This window comes from Ochlerotatus camptorhynchus, unplaced genomic scaffold (assembly GCF_037179485.1).
Source record: "Ochlerotatus camptorhynchus isolate MF236.1 unplaced genomic scaffold, CSIRO-AGI_Acam_v1.1 ptg000095l, whole genome shotgun sequence".
In the NCBI taxonomy this organism is placed as follows: Eukaryota; Metazoa; Arthropoda; class Insecta; order Diptera; family Culicidae; genus Ochlerotatus; species Ochlerotatus camptorhynchus.
In genome coordinates this window covers 827,925-844,814 of record NW_027040585.1, presented here as the reverse complement: position 1 = coordinate 844,814, position 16,890 = coordinate 827,925, and the positions used below count along the sequence as shown (strand labels likewise).

General features: G+C 45.8%; 2 protein-coding genes across 2 annotated transcripts; both read right to left on the bottom strand.

Annotated features, from left to right (window-relative positions):
* Window positions 1–8,673: 8,673 nt before the first annotated feature.
* LOC135698825 (uncharacterized) lies at window positions 8,674–9,360 on the bottom strand. Its single transcript, XM_065218955.1, has one exon. It carries the CDS (start codon window positions 9,358–9,360, stop codon window positions 8,674–8,676), a length of 687 nt encoding a protein of 228 aa, XP_065075027.1.
* A 1,601-nt stretch (window positions 9,361–10,961) lies between these two features.
* On the bottom strand, window positions 10,962–13,819 carry LOC135698824 (uncharacterized). Its single transcript, XM_065218954.1, has 4 exons — window positions 13,761–13,819; window positions 13,535–13,693; window positions 12,595–13,205; window positions 10,962–12,355 (listed from the first exon to the last, which is right to left on the bottom strand). Exons 1-4 carry the CDS (start codon window positions 13,817–13,819, stop codon window positions 10,962–10,964), a joined length of 2,223 nt encoding a protein of 740 aa, XP_065075026.1.
* Between the last annotated feature and the right edge of the window lie 3,071 nt (window positions 13,820–16,890).

Below are 16,890 nucleotides of genomic sequence, written 5' to 3'. Positions count from 1 at the left end.
CTGATACTGCTGCCAGTTGACACGATGGTAATTTCGCCGGGAAACTTGAAACCTATTGGCCGAGGAACCTACTTCGGCCACCACCGGCCAGTTCCTGATAGGCGATAGGTTGGGAGATGTTATCGCCAATGTTGCTGATGAAGATGTCGATGGTGGCATGAGCTCCGGATCGACTCAACCGGGTGGGAGTGTCCGGACACAGAATGTTGTAGTGGGCTTGCTGCAGATCGTTGTATAATATTGTGCCGTTCTGATTTCGCCGACTACTTCCCCAGGCTTGATGCTTGGCGTTCAGGTCGCCAGCGATGACGAAATTTTGCCGCCGTCGTGTTAGCTTGATGATGTCTCTTCGGAGGTCTGCGGCCGAGCCGTTCCTAATGTTGGTTTGCTTGGGGCAGTAGACCGCGATGATGGTGGTCAACAAACTCGATGTTTTTGCTCTTCAAGGAGAAAGCATTCCAATTAACGATCTTGATGGCTTCCATGGTCCATACTTAGTGACAAGGGACAGGGCAGCATGAAACTGTTCAGATCGAGTCTTGCAGGTGCGCATGATGATGATGACCTCGGCCACGAGCGTCACAAGTTCCTCCGAGGTGAACGGATAATCGTTGACAGGTTCATCTGAAACAGCACCAGCGTATGATAAACCAGGGGTGGTGGATGAACCTGGAATTGGCTGGGCCACAGCAGCAGCGAGACGATGCTGAACTGTCCGACTATTGGGAACCATTTGGATACACGCAGGATTGGCTTGTTGATTGTTGAGTGGAAGCGGGCCAAGGTTCGGAACATGTCGACGGGGCTGGAGAGCTGGGTACTGGACTTCCGTGAGTACAGGAGGCGAACGATGATTACGGAGGCGACCGACCTGCTTGTTGATTGTAGCCTTCCGACGGATATTAATGAACTTCACGCGCTTGGGACATCCGCGATTGGAGGCTTGATGGTTTCCACCGCAGTTGACACACGTTGGCTCTATGTCATCAACTTGCTCACAGGACGCAGATGAGTGAGTTCCAGCACACTTGCCGCAGTTTGTCTTCATATGGCAGTTTTTGGTGTCATGGCCATAGGAGAGGCAGTTCATACACTGCGTAACATCACGATGTTGGGTTTGTAATGCTCCCAACTGATGATGACCTGAAACAAGTCCCGGATTTTGAATTTCAGAGCCGCAAGACTGGTGGATCCCTTCGTGAAGTGCACCAGGAACAACTGGTCACGGAAGCTGGTATTGTTGACGGAACGGCGGTTCATCTGGAACACGGCCTCAGGTTGGAGCCCAAGCTGCTCCAGCTCGGACTTCACCGCAGCCGCCTCGAACGACGGTAATCCTCGCAAAACCGCCTTCAGTGGCTTGCTCGATGGCAGATCATGCGTGAAGAAGTCCACGTTGTTTTCCTTCAGGAAACATCCTAATTGTTTGTACTCCTCCAGTCTGGAGCACATGATTTTGGTACCGATGCTGCAAAGCTTGAAGCGATGCAGCAGCTTGTGTTTTGCCAGTTCGGCACCTAGCTTGGCAACATCCTTCACCGGCGTGAAAAGCGGGGGAATTAGCTCTTTTCTTGCAATGGGAGCGGCGTCACCATCGCCATTTTCTTCCGGGAGTACTGCATACTGGTTGGCTTGCAGTACTCGTTTTCCGGCGTCATCCTGCGACGCGCTGGGCTTGATTAGCACCTTCTTTGAAGGGTCCACTGCTGGCTTATTAGCCCGTTTACGCCCCATTTGTTTCGTGTTTGCAAGTTCAAATAAACTTGCCAGAACGCGAGAAGGTGGCGATACTTCCACGGCGCAACGCGACAGCACAAAACGAAACAAAATCGAAACGAGATCTCGAGCGAAAAATATAGACGGAACAGCTCAAGAGTCGAGCAAAGAATGAATTTTAAAGATGGCATGCTTGATTATCTTAAAGCTAAATCGTCCAGCTCAAACCTTTGTAGGGATAAGAAGTGGGACCACCATTATCATCATCATCAAGACAGCACGATGCGGACTGAACTGATCACCCATTATTATTTGGCTCGTATGTTGTATGTCATTTTGTCATGATAAAGACATTTTTGATTCCCTGATTGGTTGTCATAGAAAAGCTCGCAATAGATATGTGTGGATATGCATCAATCCAGACTAGAAAAATCTTTAAAAATTAGCTTGAGTAACTTAAAAGAGTGTTTGCTAAATGAACACATTTGCGCAGGATGTGTACAATTAATTACTGAGGGAATAATTCACCGCTTCAAATTACTTCCATCTACCCAGGAAAAACAAAAACCGCACTGCATTTCAAAAATAATACAAATCACATCCCCCGACGGTCTGTGTTGCGAATAAATCCCAGAAAGAACTCCGCCCAAACAGACTCCAGGCGGGCAACCACCGTCATATAGATGCCCCCCAAAACCGAAATCCGATATCCTCCCATAACAATGGGTACTAATCATGTGCCTCCGAACTTGTATTCCTCTGGCCATCATTTCCGGCGCTACTGCCATATGGCTTCCACATATGCACATCATCACCATCGTCCCGAAGCCTCCGACTAGTTGACGACGTGCCGGTAATATTGTCACCAGACCAGTTATTAGGAACCTCTCCCAGCGCCCCCTCGGCTTCGAATTTCCCACAATGGTCCGAAACTGAGACCGCCAGCGTGTAACAGCCTGTTATTTATCGCTGGTGTGTGGGCAAAGTTGAGTCACAAACAATATTTTTGCCGTTATTGTAGTTCCACTCGCACTTCGTACCTACCCTGCAACAGCATTGGGGCTGCATAATTCGACATCCGTTCGGTGTGACGTACACAACACAAAAAGTTCGGTGCGATTGTTTATGATCTGCTGCAACATCAGCATCGTTAGAAATTGCTGGGAATGGGATTTTGCGCCTGGCAGGCCGAGGTTAGCTGGGGTTGTGCTTAGAGAATTCAAATATGCGAACCACCCACGTTCATCGGAAGCATATATACTTGACGGTATGATTTATAAAATTATCATTAGCAGACGCAACAGAGCTGAATTATACGACTGATTCGGTTGCCGTTTTCATTGAGTATGGTTGATTTGTTCCAACGAGTGCGTGTATGGGGTTTGCTTCCTCCGGGCCCGGCAGGAGGTCCAGAAGTGAAACGTAAACGAAAAATATGCTGAAATTAGAGCTTTCGGAGGCGGCAGCAGCTGAACATATACGCACATACAGCACAAATTGATTTTACAGAATATAATTTGCTGAAATAAGCCGCATTACGTACCTGACCGAGGGTCGGTAAACGGAAGACAAGGTGGGTAGGTGGGAAGGGAGGGAGCGTTCGTATCTCTGCAGTTGACTGGGCCAAATTGGAATGAATTGGTAGCGTAAAATCATAAATATTGTATACCTGTTTCCTGCGTTTGCACCGATTGTTGTTTAGCGAAACGGTAGCGACGTGGGGGGAAGGATAAGGATTTAGTAATGGTGGTTAGTACATTTGGGGAAAATCACTCGGGGAAATTTGTTCGTGGTCGTATTTGAACTCCATGAAAATTGGTGTACCAAGAGGAAAGGAAACTTAAATATTATTGCAAAAATCGTCATTTATTTCTAAATATCATCGAAAATACTGAAATATAAGATCGAGATTTCCACACTGAACAACGTTTCTTCTTCGTTGTATGAAACTGTCAAAATGAATTATTTTTATTCGGCTTATTTATGCTTTTGTTTTTCTATTGATGTCTTCATATACCACATCCGTTTTACGCAGTACGTCAACAATCACACAGAGATTACTTCAGTGTTTTTATGTCTCAACCTCGTGTAAGTGTTTCTTGTTTGCAAATACTAGTATTCCTGACCAAAATGGAGATTCCAAACGTCCACAAAGTGATTCTGGACATTCCCGACGAGTATTACAGACAAAGGAGAAATTTCAGACGGGTACTTCAGACGTTCTCGATAAAGATTTTAGACTTCCAGAGAAACTTCTAGCAGTTCCAGACATTCCCAACGAGAGTTTCAGCAGCTCCCGATGAAGATTTCAGAAGTCTCCGACGGGTACTGCACACATTGCCGAAGTGATTGCAGACATTATCTATGATGATTCTATCAGTTACGGATGGAGACTGAATACATTCTCCACGAGAATTATAGCCGCCTCTGATGAAGATTCCAGACGTGCCTGAAGTGATTCCGGACATTCTCGAAGGAGATCCTAGACGTTCCTGGCGGAGAATTCCGATAATCCCGATATAGATTCCAAACGTTCCCGATAGATCGATCGGTCTCGATGGATAATCCAACTTCCCGAAGGTATTACGGACATTCCTGACGCTGATTCTAGTAACTTACAGTTGAGATTGCAGGTGATCCCGACCAGTACTAGAAACTAGTGTTTCCAGTTCCCGGCCATTTTTGGCTTTCCGGAAAATTTTTCCGAAGCGATTTCTGACACTCCTGAAGAAGATCCCAGTCGTTCCTGACGGAGATTTCAGACGTTCCTGATTGATTCTACTCGGTTTCGATGAACACTCCATACTTCCCGAAGTAATTTCGGACATTCCCGACGATGAGTCCAGAGATTCCCGATGGAAATTTCAGCTGCACTTCAAACTAGTGTTTTCATTTCCTGGCTATTTTTGGCCTCCCGGTAAATGTTTCCGAAGTGATTTCTAACATTATTTACGAAGATTCCGTTTGATCCCAATTGAGATTTTAGAAGTACCTAACGGGTACCCCAGACATTCCTGAAGTGATTTCCACAGTGATTCCGGACATTCCAGACAAGTATCCTAGAAGTTTCCGACGGCTATTTCAGATATGTAGCCGCCGGAGGTTCCCGGTAGTGCTTCCAGATGCGACCGATGGTTATTTCAGATGCTTCCAACAAAGATTCTAGACCATTCTCAACTTGGATACCTGAAGATTATGGTAAGATTCCGGACATTTCTGACGATGATTCAAGCAGTTCCTGACGGATATTCCATAAGTTATCGATGAAGATTCCAGACGTTCCCGGCTTGGATGCCAAACGGTTCGATGGGTACTCTAGCCGTTTCTGAAGTAGATGAGGATTCCATCAGTTCCAGATGGATACTCCAGTGTTTCCGGACATTTCTGACGAGGAATCTAGCAGATGTTTATTAATTTATTTGATAAGGCTCAATCGAATTAACTTTATAGAGCCGATGATTCTTGTTCACTATATAAAACATCGTAAAACTATAGTCAAAAGGTAAAACACAATAAACACGTTCCGATCTTCTTAAAAAAAAGCCTCCTCTATTAGAACGGGAGCCGCTTCCAGTGGTTTCATTGTATGGCAGAATCGCCAACGTGGGGCAGAGTGCTTCCATTGCAGCAATGGACGCAATACGTGGTCAGCACTCACACACTCAACACGAAACGGTTGCTTTCTAAAGTCAACGACGCATCGACCGAAGAACAATGAGCAGAACCACACAATGGTTGCTGCTGAGTAAACAGCCGATCGCGTGGCACACATCGAGAGTGGCTTGCTTCTGTCAACAGCCGAATAAACACTCGAATAAAGCAGTTCCCGATGGAGATTTCAAACGTTTGTATCGGGTACTTTGGACGTTCCTGAAGTAGTGTAGAAACGAAAAGTGAAAATTTGACAGAAGGGTGAAGAAATAGCGAAAGTTGGCGAGATCGTTATAAATTTAAAATGTTTACTGTTGCTCATATCTATATACATATATACACAAAACAATGCTGGGATTGGGAGGGACTATCAGCACCGACAAACCGACGTGACAGCTCATAGAAACTGCATTGAAATTCTTGCCCAAGACGCCATATTTGAAATACGTTAAACACTATCGTCATCTACTCATCCGATCGCGTCATATCGTGAGTAAAACCACGAACACACGTGTAATTTATATTGTCTTGATTTGCGTCTCACCTCGTTTGACAGATCGAATCGCTCATTTGACAAATCTAATTGCGGAAAAACGAAACGCTCCAGTGGCATGTCGGTTCGTCGATGCTATCAGGGCACCCGATTGAAGCTATTTGAACGGGGAGAGTGGGAATGCCAACTCCCTGTTGATAACATTTCGCGGAAGAAGAGCAGGTTCTTCTCCCTACTCATTTATGCATCTTTCTGTTTGGGGGCTCGTTTTTTGACCAATTGTGTGATCATGTTGCTGGAAAGAGATTCTTTACTGTCCCGTAGATACGCATAGGTGACTTTACCCACGGCTATCGGACTTAGTTTCCATGCTACAATGGGAGGTAGATCACTATCATGCATTATTTATTCATACAGCGCAAAGCTGAATATGATTTGTCAGTGGGACATGCTATGTGCAGGCGCCTTGCTACATGAGTGGTAGTCTCAATCATCATCATCATCATCATCATCAATTTTCCGGGATATCACGGGTAGGAAACACTAGTTGTGAGCACCCGGCCAACATCTCAAATTGTGTTGTCGTTCCTGGTAGGTACCACTTTAGGCGTATCGAATAAACCGTGGAAATGCATCTTTTACGGTTTCTCAACCAAACCCCAGTGCAGCCGTGAATTGTCGAAGAGGTGTCTCTAATTCTAAAAATCAACGCTTGTAGTTCTATCTAACGACGGAAAATCGTCGAAGGCTTCGAATGTCAACAAACCTGCGTTTCAGTATGGCGTCCAAGAGCTGCTACTGATGCACACATTTTGAAGCGTGATAAACAGTATCCTCTATCAGTATCCGTAGATGGAGTCTTTATCTTTCAATTGGCCGAATCAGTATCTTTCAAACCCCTTGTCAGTATCCGTAGATGGAGTCTTTATCTTTCAATTGGCCGAATTTTATGATCTTGGTAGATTAATCCAAGCAAAAACGAGCCGCAACTGAAATTACAGGCTCTTTTAGACAACATCATCGAGATAAGCCAATGTTAAATGCCGACGGAGGAAATGGAAATGATTTGGCGAGTTCTTGACAGTGATCCTTGATTGACAATCCAAGAGCGTAAATCGAACCCATACTTCGTGAAACAATGATTGAAGTCATTTGCTGCATGCTTAAAAAAGCTCACAGTGTGCCTAAGCAAATCGTATTCGCACATGTAAGTATCAGTAAAATATTCTGCCGGTCAATCATAACCAACTGTTCCGAACAACATCAGCAACATTCGATGTTGCCGAACTTTTCACTCAATTCCATCTCCGGTTTTTGTATCCGATGATGGAAATATGGATCGTTTTTCCCCACCTGTCCGCCACGGTATCTTATCGGTATTCAGCACGGTTGGCAATAAATATATCGAACATGATATGAAATATTCTCCCATTTGAAGGAACATTTTCAACCTGGTTATAGCTTATGAGAGTGTATGTAATGTACATTCCAGTTCCAGTGCCAAATCATTACGTATTCCGACTGCACCAACATCGAACTCGTATGCTTACATAGGTTTTGACGTGTGGTTTCCCCACTCGTCGTTCTTTATTTCGCAATACTCTGACTGCTGACCAGGGTTGCCAAAAGTTTTTTTTTAATAACTGGTAAAATAAACCCAAAAACTGGAAGAAATCTGGATCCTCATAAAAATTTAATTTTCTTGCAAACATGCAAATTACTGACCTTTCATGGTGTATTGTTCACCTCAAGTTTTTTTTTTCAATTTGTATAGGGTAACTGTCGGCTTCGGCAACCACAATTTAAACGGTTATTTCACTGTATTTCCCATCAACACACATCGATGAGTGTATTCAAATGATTCCTTAGTTTTTCAGCTTCAATTTGATTACATTTTACGACAGAGCAATCCTGTTATGTCAGATTGGTCTTTAAATTAAATGTATGCACTACAAAATACGGCTGATTTTGTGTTGCCGATAATACAACAGCTGGTTAACACGCAGTATACAAGCCAGTTGGCTGTAATTGCTGGACCGGAGGTTTTTCTTCGCCGTCGAAACGGCTGCCAAAGGGCCAGTAGAATGGCTACAATAACTTGCACTTATTTTGCTATCTTCGCTCTTTCACTAGAGCGCAAGACTAGCACACATCGATCGCGCACCGTTGGAGGAATTGAAATCTTCTGCTTTCCCACTTTGCACTAAAGTCGCGGACAAGCACTAAAACCTACTTTCGGACCTTGAATAAAGAAATTTGTGTTTCGTTTTGTCGCGCACTATCGACCGTGTATTCATGCTGTGAGTTGGGTTTGGACTGTTGTTTTGATCGGGTTGACCACTGACCTCTCATCGATCGGGTGATCAAGTGTAATACTAGTGTTTTTACAATAGTATTCGTTATTACTCTCTCTGTTATCTGTTATCACACATGTATCTTTAGGTATATAAGCCGTAGGCTTAGGGTAGGTTTGACAATCTTTGACTTAAATATATAATTTAGATATAGGTTTACGGTAAGATTGATTCATTTCTTTATTATAGAGACTCTCAGCCGTTGGCAGGTTTACGGTAAGGCCTCAACAATCCGGCCACCTTTGAAATAGCCCTATCATTTCAACACTAATACTTGTTCACTCAATCACGTGAATTATGCATCTTCTCTTGCTAGTGGTATCTGCGTCGCCTGAGAGGATTGTTTGCTCGACTCTCTGTTCAATCGGTTGATCTTAACAGCAGCAATGCAGTAGATAGATTGAGTGCGTTGACCTCTGGTTTCTACTGGCATGAGCCTCGAGCCAGTTTGGTACTGCTCTAATGGTCTCCGACTGTTGCATCGGACTGATCGTTGGGTATTGGTAGCAAGGCAATCCGCACGACGGGTCGCACGACGTTGTCCGAGGAGGCAGTCTTCAGCGTGACCACTCTGACGATCCCGTCTTTCCCAGGATGGACCTTCACAATTTTGCCGAGGGGCCATTGAGCGGGTGGTAGGCAATCGTCCTTGATCACGGCAAGCCGTCCGATCTCGATTTTGCTAGGTGATTTGCAGCCTTGAACAGCCCTGGAATGCAGCTGCTGGAGGTATTCCGGGTACCAACGTGCCCAGATTCGTTGGAGGTGGCGCTGAGTTTGTTCCCAATGGTTGAGCCGGTTTTCGGGAATGTTGACCAATGTTGCTTCGGGAACGGATTGGAGGTTGGAACCTACCAGGAAGTGACCGGGTGTCAGGGCTTCCAGGTCCGATGGTTCTGAGGACAGGGGCGTTAATGATCGCGAATTGAGGCACATCTCAACCTGCGCTAGTAAGGTGAGCATGTCCTCGTAGGCAAGATTCGTATTGCCAATTTCCTTGAGTAGGTGGGTCTTCGCGGACTTCACCGCAGCCTCCCAGAGGCCTCCAAAATGAGGCGCACGTGGCGGAATGAACTTCCACCGGATCTCGTGGTTTGCGCACCAGGAAAAGATATGATTTCGGTCAGTGGCGTCCTGCTTCAGCATTTGGTACACTCGATGCAAGGCGTGTGAAGCTCTTTTGAAGGTCGTGGCGTTATCGGAGTACAGCTCGGTAATCTTCCCCCTTCGAGCTATTAAGCGACGCAGTGCGGCGACGAATGCGGCAGACGTAAGATCGCTCACAAGCTCAATGTGGACGGATCATGTGGAAAAGCAGATGAAAATTGCCACATACACTTTCGTTGGACCTCGCTTCTGGACTACCGACTTGACATAGAACGGCCAACAGTAGTCTACGCCACAGACGGAGAAAGGACGCGTCGAAGTGATACGGGATGCTGGTAGATCTGCTACAGTTTGCTGAATCAATTTCGGCTTGCTACGGAAGCAAGTGATGCATTGATGGTACGTGCGTCTGACGAGGTTTCGTCCGCCCAGAATCCAAAATTTCTGGCGGAGGGTAGCCAACATCAATTGCGGGCCAGCGTGAAGCAAGGTTTTGTGACAGTGCACAGCGAGTATGCTGGCTAATGGATGTTTGGCGCTTAGGATGATGGGGTGCTTGGTAAACTCAGGTAGTTTGGCATTGTCGAGGCGTCGTCCGACGAGGATCAATCCGAATTCATCAACGTAGGGCTTCAACCACTTCAACGAACTCGATTTCGTTACGTTTGTACGAGCGACAAGATCATTTCGCTCTTCTTGGAAGTTATCCAGCTGCGCTAGTCGACAAAGGACTCGGTCAGCTGAGTGGAGTTCGTCGGAGTTGAGTGGCTGGCATGACTCAGTTGACCTTTTGAGCACACCTGGATTGATTGCATTCGAACGACGAAGAATTGCATGGTCACGAAGAGCTTGCAGAAATCGCAACCACCATGCGACCGTACGGCGAAGCTTGGAAAAGCTGGAGTATTTGGAGAACAAATCTTCGTGGAATGTGCTTTGGATGGCTGTCATCGCTACGATGGGAATCTTGCAGCATTCTTGGGACACTTCTGCTGTTTCTTTCGTAGTGAGCGCTCCTGCAGGCCAAAGCTCAGGTGGAACCCTTAACCAGGATGGACCATTCCACCACCTTGCCTTGTGGAGAAGTTCGGTTGGATCCAATCATCTGGAGATGTCGTCAGCGGGATTGTCGGAACCAGCTACGTGATTCCACTTATCGACTGGAGTAGCAGCTTGGATTTGGCTCACACGGTTGGCTACAAACGTTTTCCAACGTCCAGGTGATGATCGGAGCCACTGTATCACGGTGGTCGAGTCCGACCAGAAGAAAGCAGGTGGAACCGTTTTCAACGACGAAGCGACTTTCTTGTACAGCTGCGTGGAAAGATAAGCTGCGCATAACTCCAGTCGGGCTATCGTATGGCGTGCTGCTAGGGGCGAAACCTTGGACTTGGAGATCAGCAGTTTCACGGATACTTCTTGGATAGATTGGGCACGAACATAGCAATACGTTCCGTAGGCCTTGTCTGACGCATCAGCGAAGAAATGAAGCTCGATGCTGACTGCACCAATGATGGAAGCAAATCGAGGAACTCGAACTTCACGAAGCAGGTCGATGGTAGTGTGGAATTTTTTCCACTCTTGTTGTAGTTTTGGAGGCAAAGGTTGGTCCCAATCATAGCGTTCGTTGTCAGAGGATTTCAGAGACACTGCATGAAGAGCTTCGCTTTCGTAACAGCGGGATCCACAAGTCCCAACGGATCGAAGATTTGAGCCACGTAGGACATGATCCTACGCTTGGTGAGAACAGCAGCCGGAAGAGGTAACTGTACCTTGAACCGAAAGATGTCAGTCCCGGGTTCCCATATTAGACCGAGTGTGCTGACGGATTGTGGATCTTGTAGGTCGTGCCATGGCTGGATAGATCGATCTTCTGGTGGAATATCTTCAAGGACTTCGATGGAGTTCGAAGCCCACTTATTCATTGGGATTCCAGCAGAACCGAGTATCGCTGATACTTCACGTCGAATTTGCATGGCTGACTCGACATTATCGGCACCTGACAGAAAGTCATCGACGTAAAAGTTCTTGGCCACTGGTTCCGCAGCGGCAGGGAATGAGTGACCTGCATCACTCGCCAATTTTTGGAGAGTTTTAGTGGCAAGATACGGGGCAGCAGCAGTGCCGTAGGTCACGGTCTGCAACTCGTAGGTAGCTATCGATTCGGATGCATCCTTGCGCCATTTGATCCTGTGGTACGGTCGGTCTGCCTTGTGGAGAAGCATCTGACGGTACATCTTCTCGACGTCACCGTTGAGGGCAATAGGGTAGAAGCAAAACCGCATGACGAGCGACAGTAAATCATCTTGAACGACTGGTCCGACAAGAAGTAGATCGTTCAACGAATAGCCCGATGCTGTCTTACACGATGCATTAAACACTACTCTCGTCTTCGTGGTGGTACTCGAGAGCTTGAACACGGGATGATGCGGAAGGTAGCAGTGTGGCATCGTGTTGTCCACAGGTTCGTCGAGCCGTACCATGTGTCCGAGACGCTCGTATTCCTCCATGAACTGGTGGTAGGAGGATTTGGTGCTAGGATCACGCTCGAGTCGGAGTCCCAAGATGAGGAATCGGCGTTTGGCAATGGATTCCGAATTTCCCAGAACGACTTCCGGATTGTCCGTTTTTGGTAGGCGAACTACGTATCGCCCGGTAGGATCTCGGGTTGTGGTTGTCATGTAGAGTTCTTCACAGGCCTTCTCGGTAGCGGAATGAACGGATTGGTTTGGAATCGTCTCAATCTCCCAATACGCTTCACCACCGATGACTAAGTCGATCTTGTTGGGAATGTGGAACTCAGGATCAGCTAACTGCACGTTCGGAAGGTTCCATGAAGTAATCTGCACGTACATGGTGGGTAGATCAGCAGTGGGATGCTCGATCACGAGGAATTTGAGTTTCGTAGAAAACGATCCGACTCTTGACTGGATTGTGGTGGCTAATGCACGCTTGATCTTCCGGTGGGATTGTCCGATTCCAGCTACGGACTCATCAACCTTGGATTGGGAGCTGGAGAGCAGATTCGCAAGATCTTTAGACATGAAATGCGACATCGAAGCGGAATCCAGTAGAGCTCGGGCTTGGAAACATGTCCGTGATCGCCGACGATTTGGAGAACGACTGTTTCAAGGAGAACCGTGCTGGCGTGGGACTGAACCGACATGCTTATTTGTTGGGATGAGGTAGACGGTCCTGGGGTAGCCAACATAGGTGGAACTTGCGCCGTTTCATGGGAATTTGACATCACGGCGGGGGTGGATGAACTCTTACCAGACTGGGATGAATCATGCAGCAACGTATGGTACCGTTCTCGACAGGTTCGGCAGGAGAACTTCGAGGAGCAGTTTCTGGCTTGATGACCAGTTCGGAAGCAATTCCAACATAGCTTTCGTTGGGATACCAGCTCTCTCCGCTGGCTGACGCGCAATTTGTCGAAGTCTTGACACTGAAAGAGGAAGTGTCGTTCGGAACAAGCGAAACAAGAAGGCAAGTTTGGCCTGCTATCAGATGCAGCGGCGTTGGCAGCGACCTTGGGTTGAATGTACTTCTTTGGAGGAGGAAAGTTGCCGACCACCTTTGCTTGAACCGGCTGGGAGCGTTGCAGCAGATCGGATGCTACGGATTTCAGGATTCGTACACGCTGGTACAGGAATTCAAGAAGGTCGTTGTACTTGACGTCGTCTTGCTGGCTGGTCTTTTCTTCCCACGCACGAAGAGTAGCTGGATCGAGCTTGTAGGACAGGATGTTTACGAGGGGGGTGTCCCAATACTCGACAGGCTCATTCAACTTGGCCAAGGCCTTCACGTGCCGCTGGAACTCGTCCCCGAGCTCGTATAACTCGTTGGTGGATTCCCTTTTCAACGATGGGAAGTCGTGGATACTACGGAAAAACAGCTTTTTCAAAAATCTACGATTATCATCGGCCTCGTTATCGGCTAGTTATCGGCCTCGATATCCACGCTCTCGAACGGCTTGCGCGCCTCGCCTACGAGTGACTGGATAAGGTATTGAAGTTTTGCCACGGTGGGAATATCCGCATTCGAATGCACCATCGACGTGTAGGTGTCTCGAAACGACAACCACTTCGAGAAATCCCCGTTGAACTTGGGGAGGTCATTATGCGGAAGTCTAAGGTGGAATGTACCTGGATTGGCTGGTGCATGATGGATCGATGCGTTGAGGGCCACTTGGTTGGCATCTGCTGTTCACTTGGACAGCAAGAAGCCTTTCACCGAACAGTAACGTGCATCGAAATTGGCTCGTTCCGTCAGGTGATCGTTCAGCTTTTCTTCGTCATCCAACCGTTCGACTTCACCTTGCGCTTCGTTCGTTGTACACTCTGTCCAGAGATTCAAGCCGCACGGGTATCTGGCATGAATCACGATCTTCTTGAAAGTCCTTCACAGACCTTTCAACGCCATCGCGATGCACGTACAGGCCTTTCTTCACGATCTCCAAATCAGTCAGCCTTTTTTCGATCTTATGGTCCGGCATTTTGCGCCGATCTAGTACGAAACGATCGTGAAAAACGGTTTCGAAATGCTCCTTCCCGACGCGGACGGTAACGGTTCAATCCTTCCCGACGCGGACGAAAATCCTTCCCGCCGAAATACACGGATTGCGTCGCGAATTCGCGGATCGGTGCAAAACCTGTCACTATAGTCACTTTAACGTGTCGTTCGTATCTGCCTTGCTGCCAACAAGGCCAAACAATCAAAAAATCACTCCTCAATTTGTGCCGGACTACGGGTAAATTCTATTAGGCTAATTGCAGCACACTTCTCCTATCAAAGCAAGGCACAGCAACAACGCTTTGCTTGTCAGAGATCACACACTATTCTTTTTCGAGGGATCGTACAATGCCAGCAGCAATGGATAACGGCTATCCAGTAGCTGGCGTATCCAGTATTCCGCACAACACTTGGCGCAATTGCGAGCCACCAATGCAATGGCGCAAATTTCTATGCGGTCTCTTGCCGGCTATCACTTGGTCACACGGATCGGGAAATTAGTCACCACTCGCGCATTAGACCTTCTGACCGGGGTCTCCTTCCATCCGGCTCGAAGGACCAACATGTACAAGCTAGTTGGCTGTAATTGCTGGACCGGAGGTTTTTCTTCGCCGTCGAAACGGCTGCCAAAAGGGCCAGTCGAATGGCTACACTAACTTGCACTTATTTTGCTATCTTCGCTCTTTCACTAGACCGCAAGACTAGTACACATCGATCGCGCACCGTTGGAGGAATTGAAATCTTCTGCTTTCCCACTTTGCACTAAAGCCGCGGACAAGCACTAAAACCTACTTTCGGACCATGAATAAAGAAATTTGTGTTTCGTTTTGTCGTGCACAATCGACCGTGTATTCACGCTGTGAGTTGGGTTTGGACTGTTGTTTTGATCGGGTTGACCACTGACCTCTCATCGATCGGGTGATCAAGTGTAATGCTAGTGTTTTTACAATAGTATTCGTTATTACTCTCTCTGTTATCTGTTATCACACATGTATCTTTAGGTATATAAGCCGTAGGTTTAGGGTAGGTTTGACAATCTTTGACTTAAATATATAATTTAGATATAGGTTTACGGTAAGGCCTCAACACGCAGTTCAAATGGAAAGGTTGCCAAAGATAAAGAGGCTGCAATAGTTAAAACACTTTCAATCAGATATGGTTAAGTATGCCGATTGGAATGGCTTGAGAATCAAGCAACAAACAATTGTAAACTAATAAACACGTCATTTGTAGGCGTGACGCTGAGAAAACGCTAAAAGAAGAAAGGGCACTGCTTAGATTGACGAGAATCCGTAAATTCCCCTATTTGGTTAGTCTCCACTGTGAATAAAAAACTTTACGAGGCCGAAAGTCTTTAAATCACTACTGACCTAAGAAGTTGTAGTATTCCTATGGTACACAACCACTAGAGTAAATTTTACCGGAGACACTCTTGTTCAAAATATAGTACTACACTGAGGCAAATAGACATAAGAATTTCATAAGGCTCGACTTATGAACAACACATATGAATTTCAAAAGCGTGACTTATGAATGATTTTCGGGTAACATGAGGTAGCTCTTATACGCCTTTAATCATTTCATGATCCGAAGCGTTGAAAGACGAGTGATCAACACAGGAGCCCCGTAAGCTTAACGTTCATGGTTAGGTTTCAGTCTGCTCCGATTTACTATTTTTTTGTCAGCATTATTTTTAATAAGGCAAATCAATGAAATTCATACTGATTTCTTGTGGCTAAAATTCATAAGTGTTTTTTATGGAATTCGTACGTTATTTTGCTTGCGTGTATAATAATAAAATCTATTTTTCAATTTACCTCGTCTAAATTGCATAAATGTGTTGCAGAGGAGTTGAATAAACATCTGAATAACTTTCCAGAAGACAACAACTTTGTAGATGATCAATATCTCACAATAAAGCTTATACTACAAGTTATGATCTACGCTAGCACCCCGTGGTGGAAGTATTCGGAAATAATCTGTCCACCAACCGATAGGTTTTACCCTCTAGAACATCTTTGCCGAAGACGCCAACTTCCTAGGTTGTCAGTATCACGAGAAACATGTACGCTAGCGTCACGTAGTCTTAAAATTCGGAACTAATCTGCCCAACATCCGGAAGGTCCTACCTGCCTTAGGACCTACTGAATAACTTCCCTTAAGATAGTAACTTTCGATCTTTCCAGGATCACGAGATATTTAAATGGATCCAATGATGTCAAATTATTTGGACATGTACCAAGTTTCCTCACAACTAAATGGTCATTGTGATACAGCAATGACCCGATTTTGTAAGCCCCCTTTTCAAAATCTGTTCTAATGTTCTACGAAACTCATGCGGTTTTTCAGTTTATAAATATATAAAAATGGATTGCGTTCCATTGTCACTCGCAACGAATTAATTATCGTTGACAGTTTTAAGTAGAAAAAGTTCACTAAATTTTACATTAAATAAAAATCTATAATTTTTTATCTTTGTTATCATGATTTTAGCCGTAGTCGTACAAAAATGATAAATGTCGAATAGAATTGGTAATGCCATTTGAGAGCTTTGATCACTTGCTAATACCCAACGTAACCATTGGCATTTTATTTCGCGTTTTCTGATATGTACAGCTGAGCATACCAGTGTTTGTAAGTGATAAGGTCCGTTTAAGATGGGAAGGGCCACTTAGTTTGCTTGTTCTAATACTAGTACTAATATTAATTAATAATTCCTTAGCAGCAATGAATAACACAGTATCATCTGCAAAAAGATTAATTTCTCAATGTCGTAAAACACGTCGCAAGTCATTAACACATGTTGCTGCTAGGGTGGGGTACCTAGGGGGCTACCAGGACAAACACCTCGGCGGGCTTGGCAAAGCAAAGGCCTACCAGTGAGGGTGGGTTATACTACAACCTCTTTTAATGGCTAGCAGAGCTGGAGAACTATTTCTGAGTCTCAAGGTCGGCTGGTGTACTTTACTCGGCAAATCAGACCTCGGATAAGGTGTAGTAAAAAGAAGCTGGTGAAATACAATTTTACCATTTATTTCTCTAATATAACATGGT

Excerpts from the sequence above, each read along its gene's own strand:
- LOC135698825 (XM_065218955.1), bottom strand. The coding sequence starts at position 9,360 with ATGCTGAAGCAGGACGCCACTGACCGAAATCATATCTTTTCCTGGTGC.
- LOC135698824 (XM_065218954.1), bottom strand. The coding sequence starts at position 13,819 with ATGCCGGACCATAAGATCGAAAAAAGGCTGACTGATTTGGAGATCGTG. Across the intron at positions 13,694-13,760 it reads GAGATCGTGAAGAAAGGCCT|ATACCCGTGCGGCTTGAATC; the intron begins GTACGTGCATCG and ends GATTCATGCCAG. Across the intron at positions 12,356-12,594 it reads GCATGATTCATCCCAGTCTG|ATCTTGCGAATCTGCTCTCC; the intron begins GTAAGAGTTCAT and ends TCATGTCTAAAG.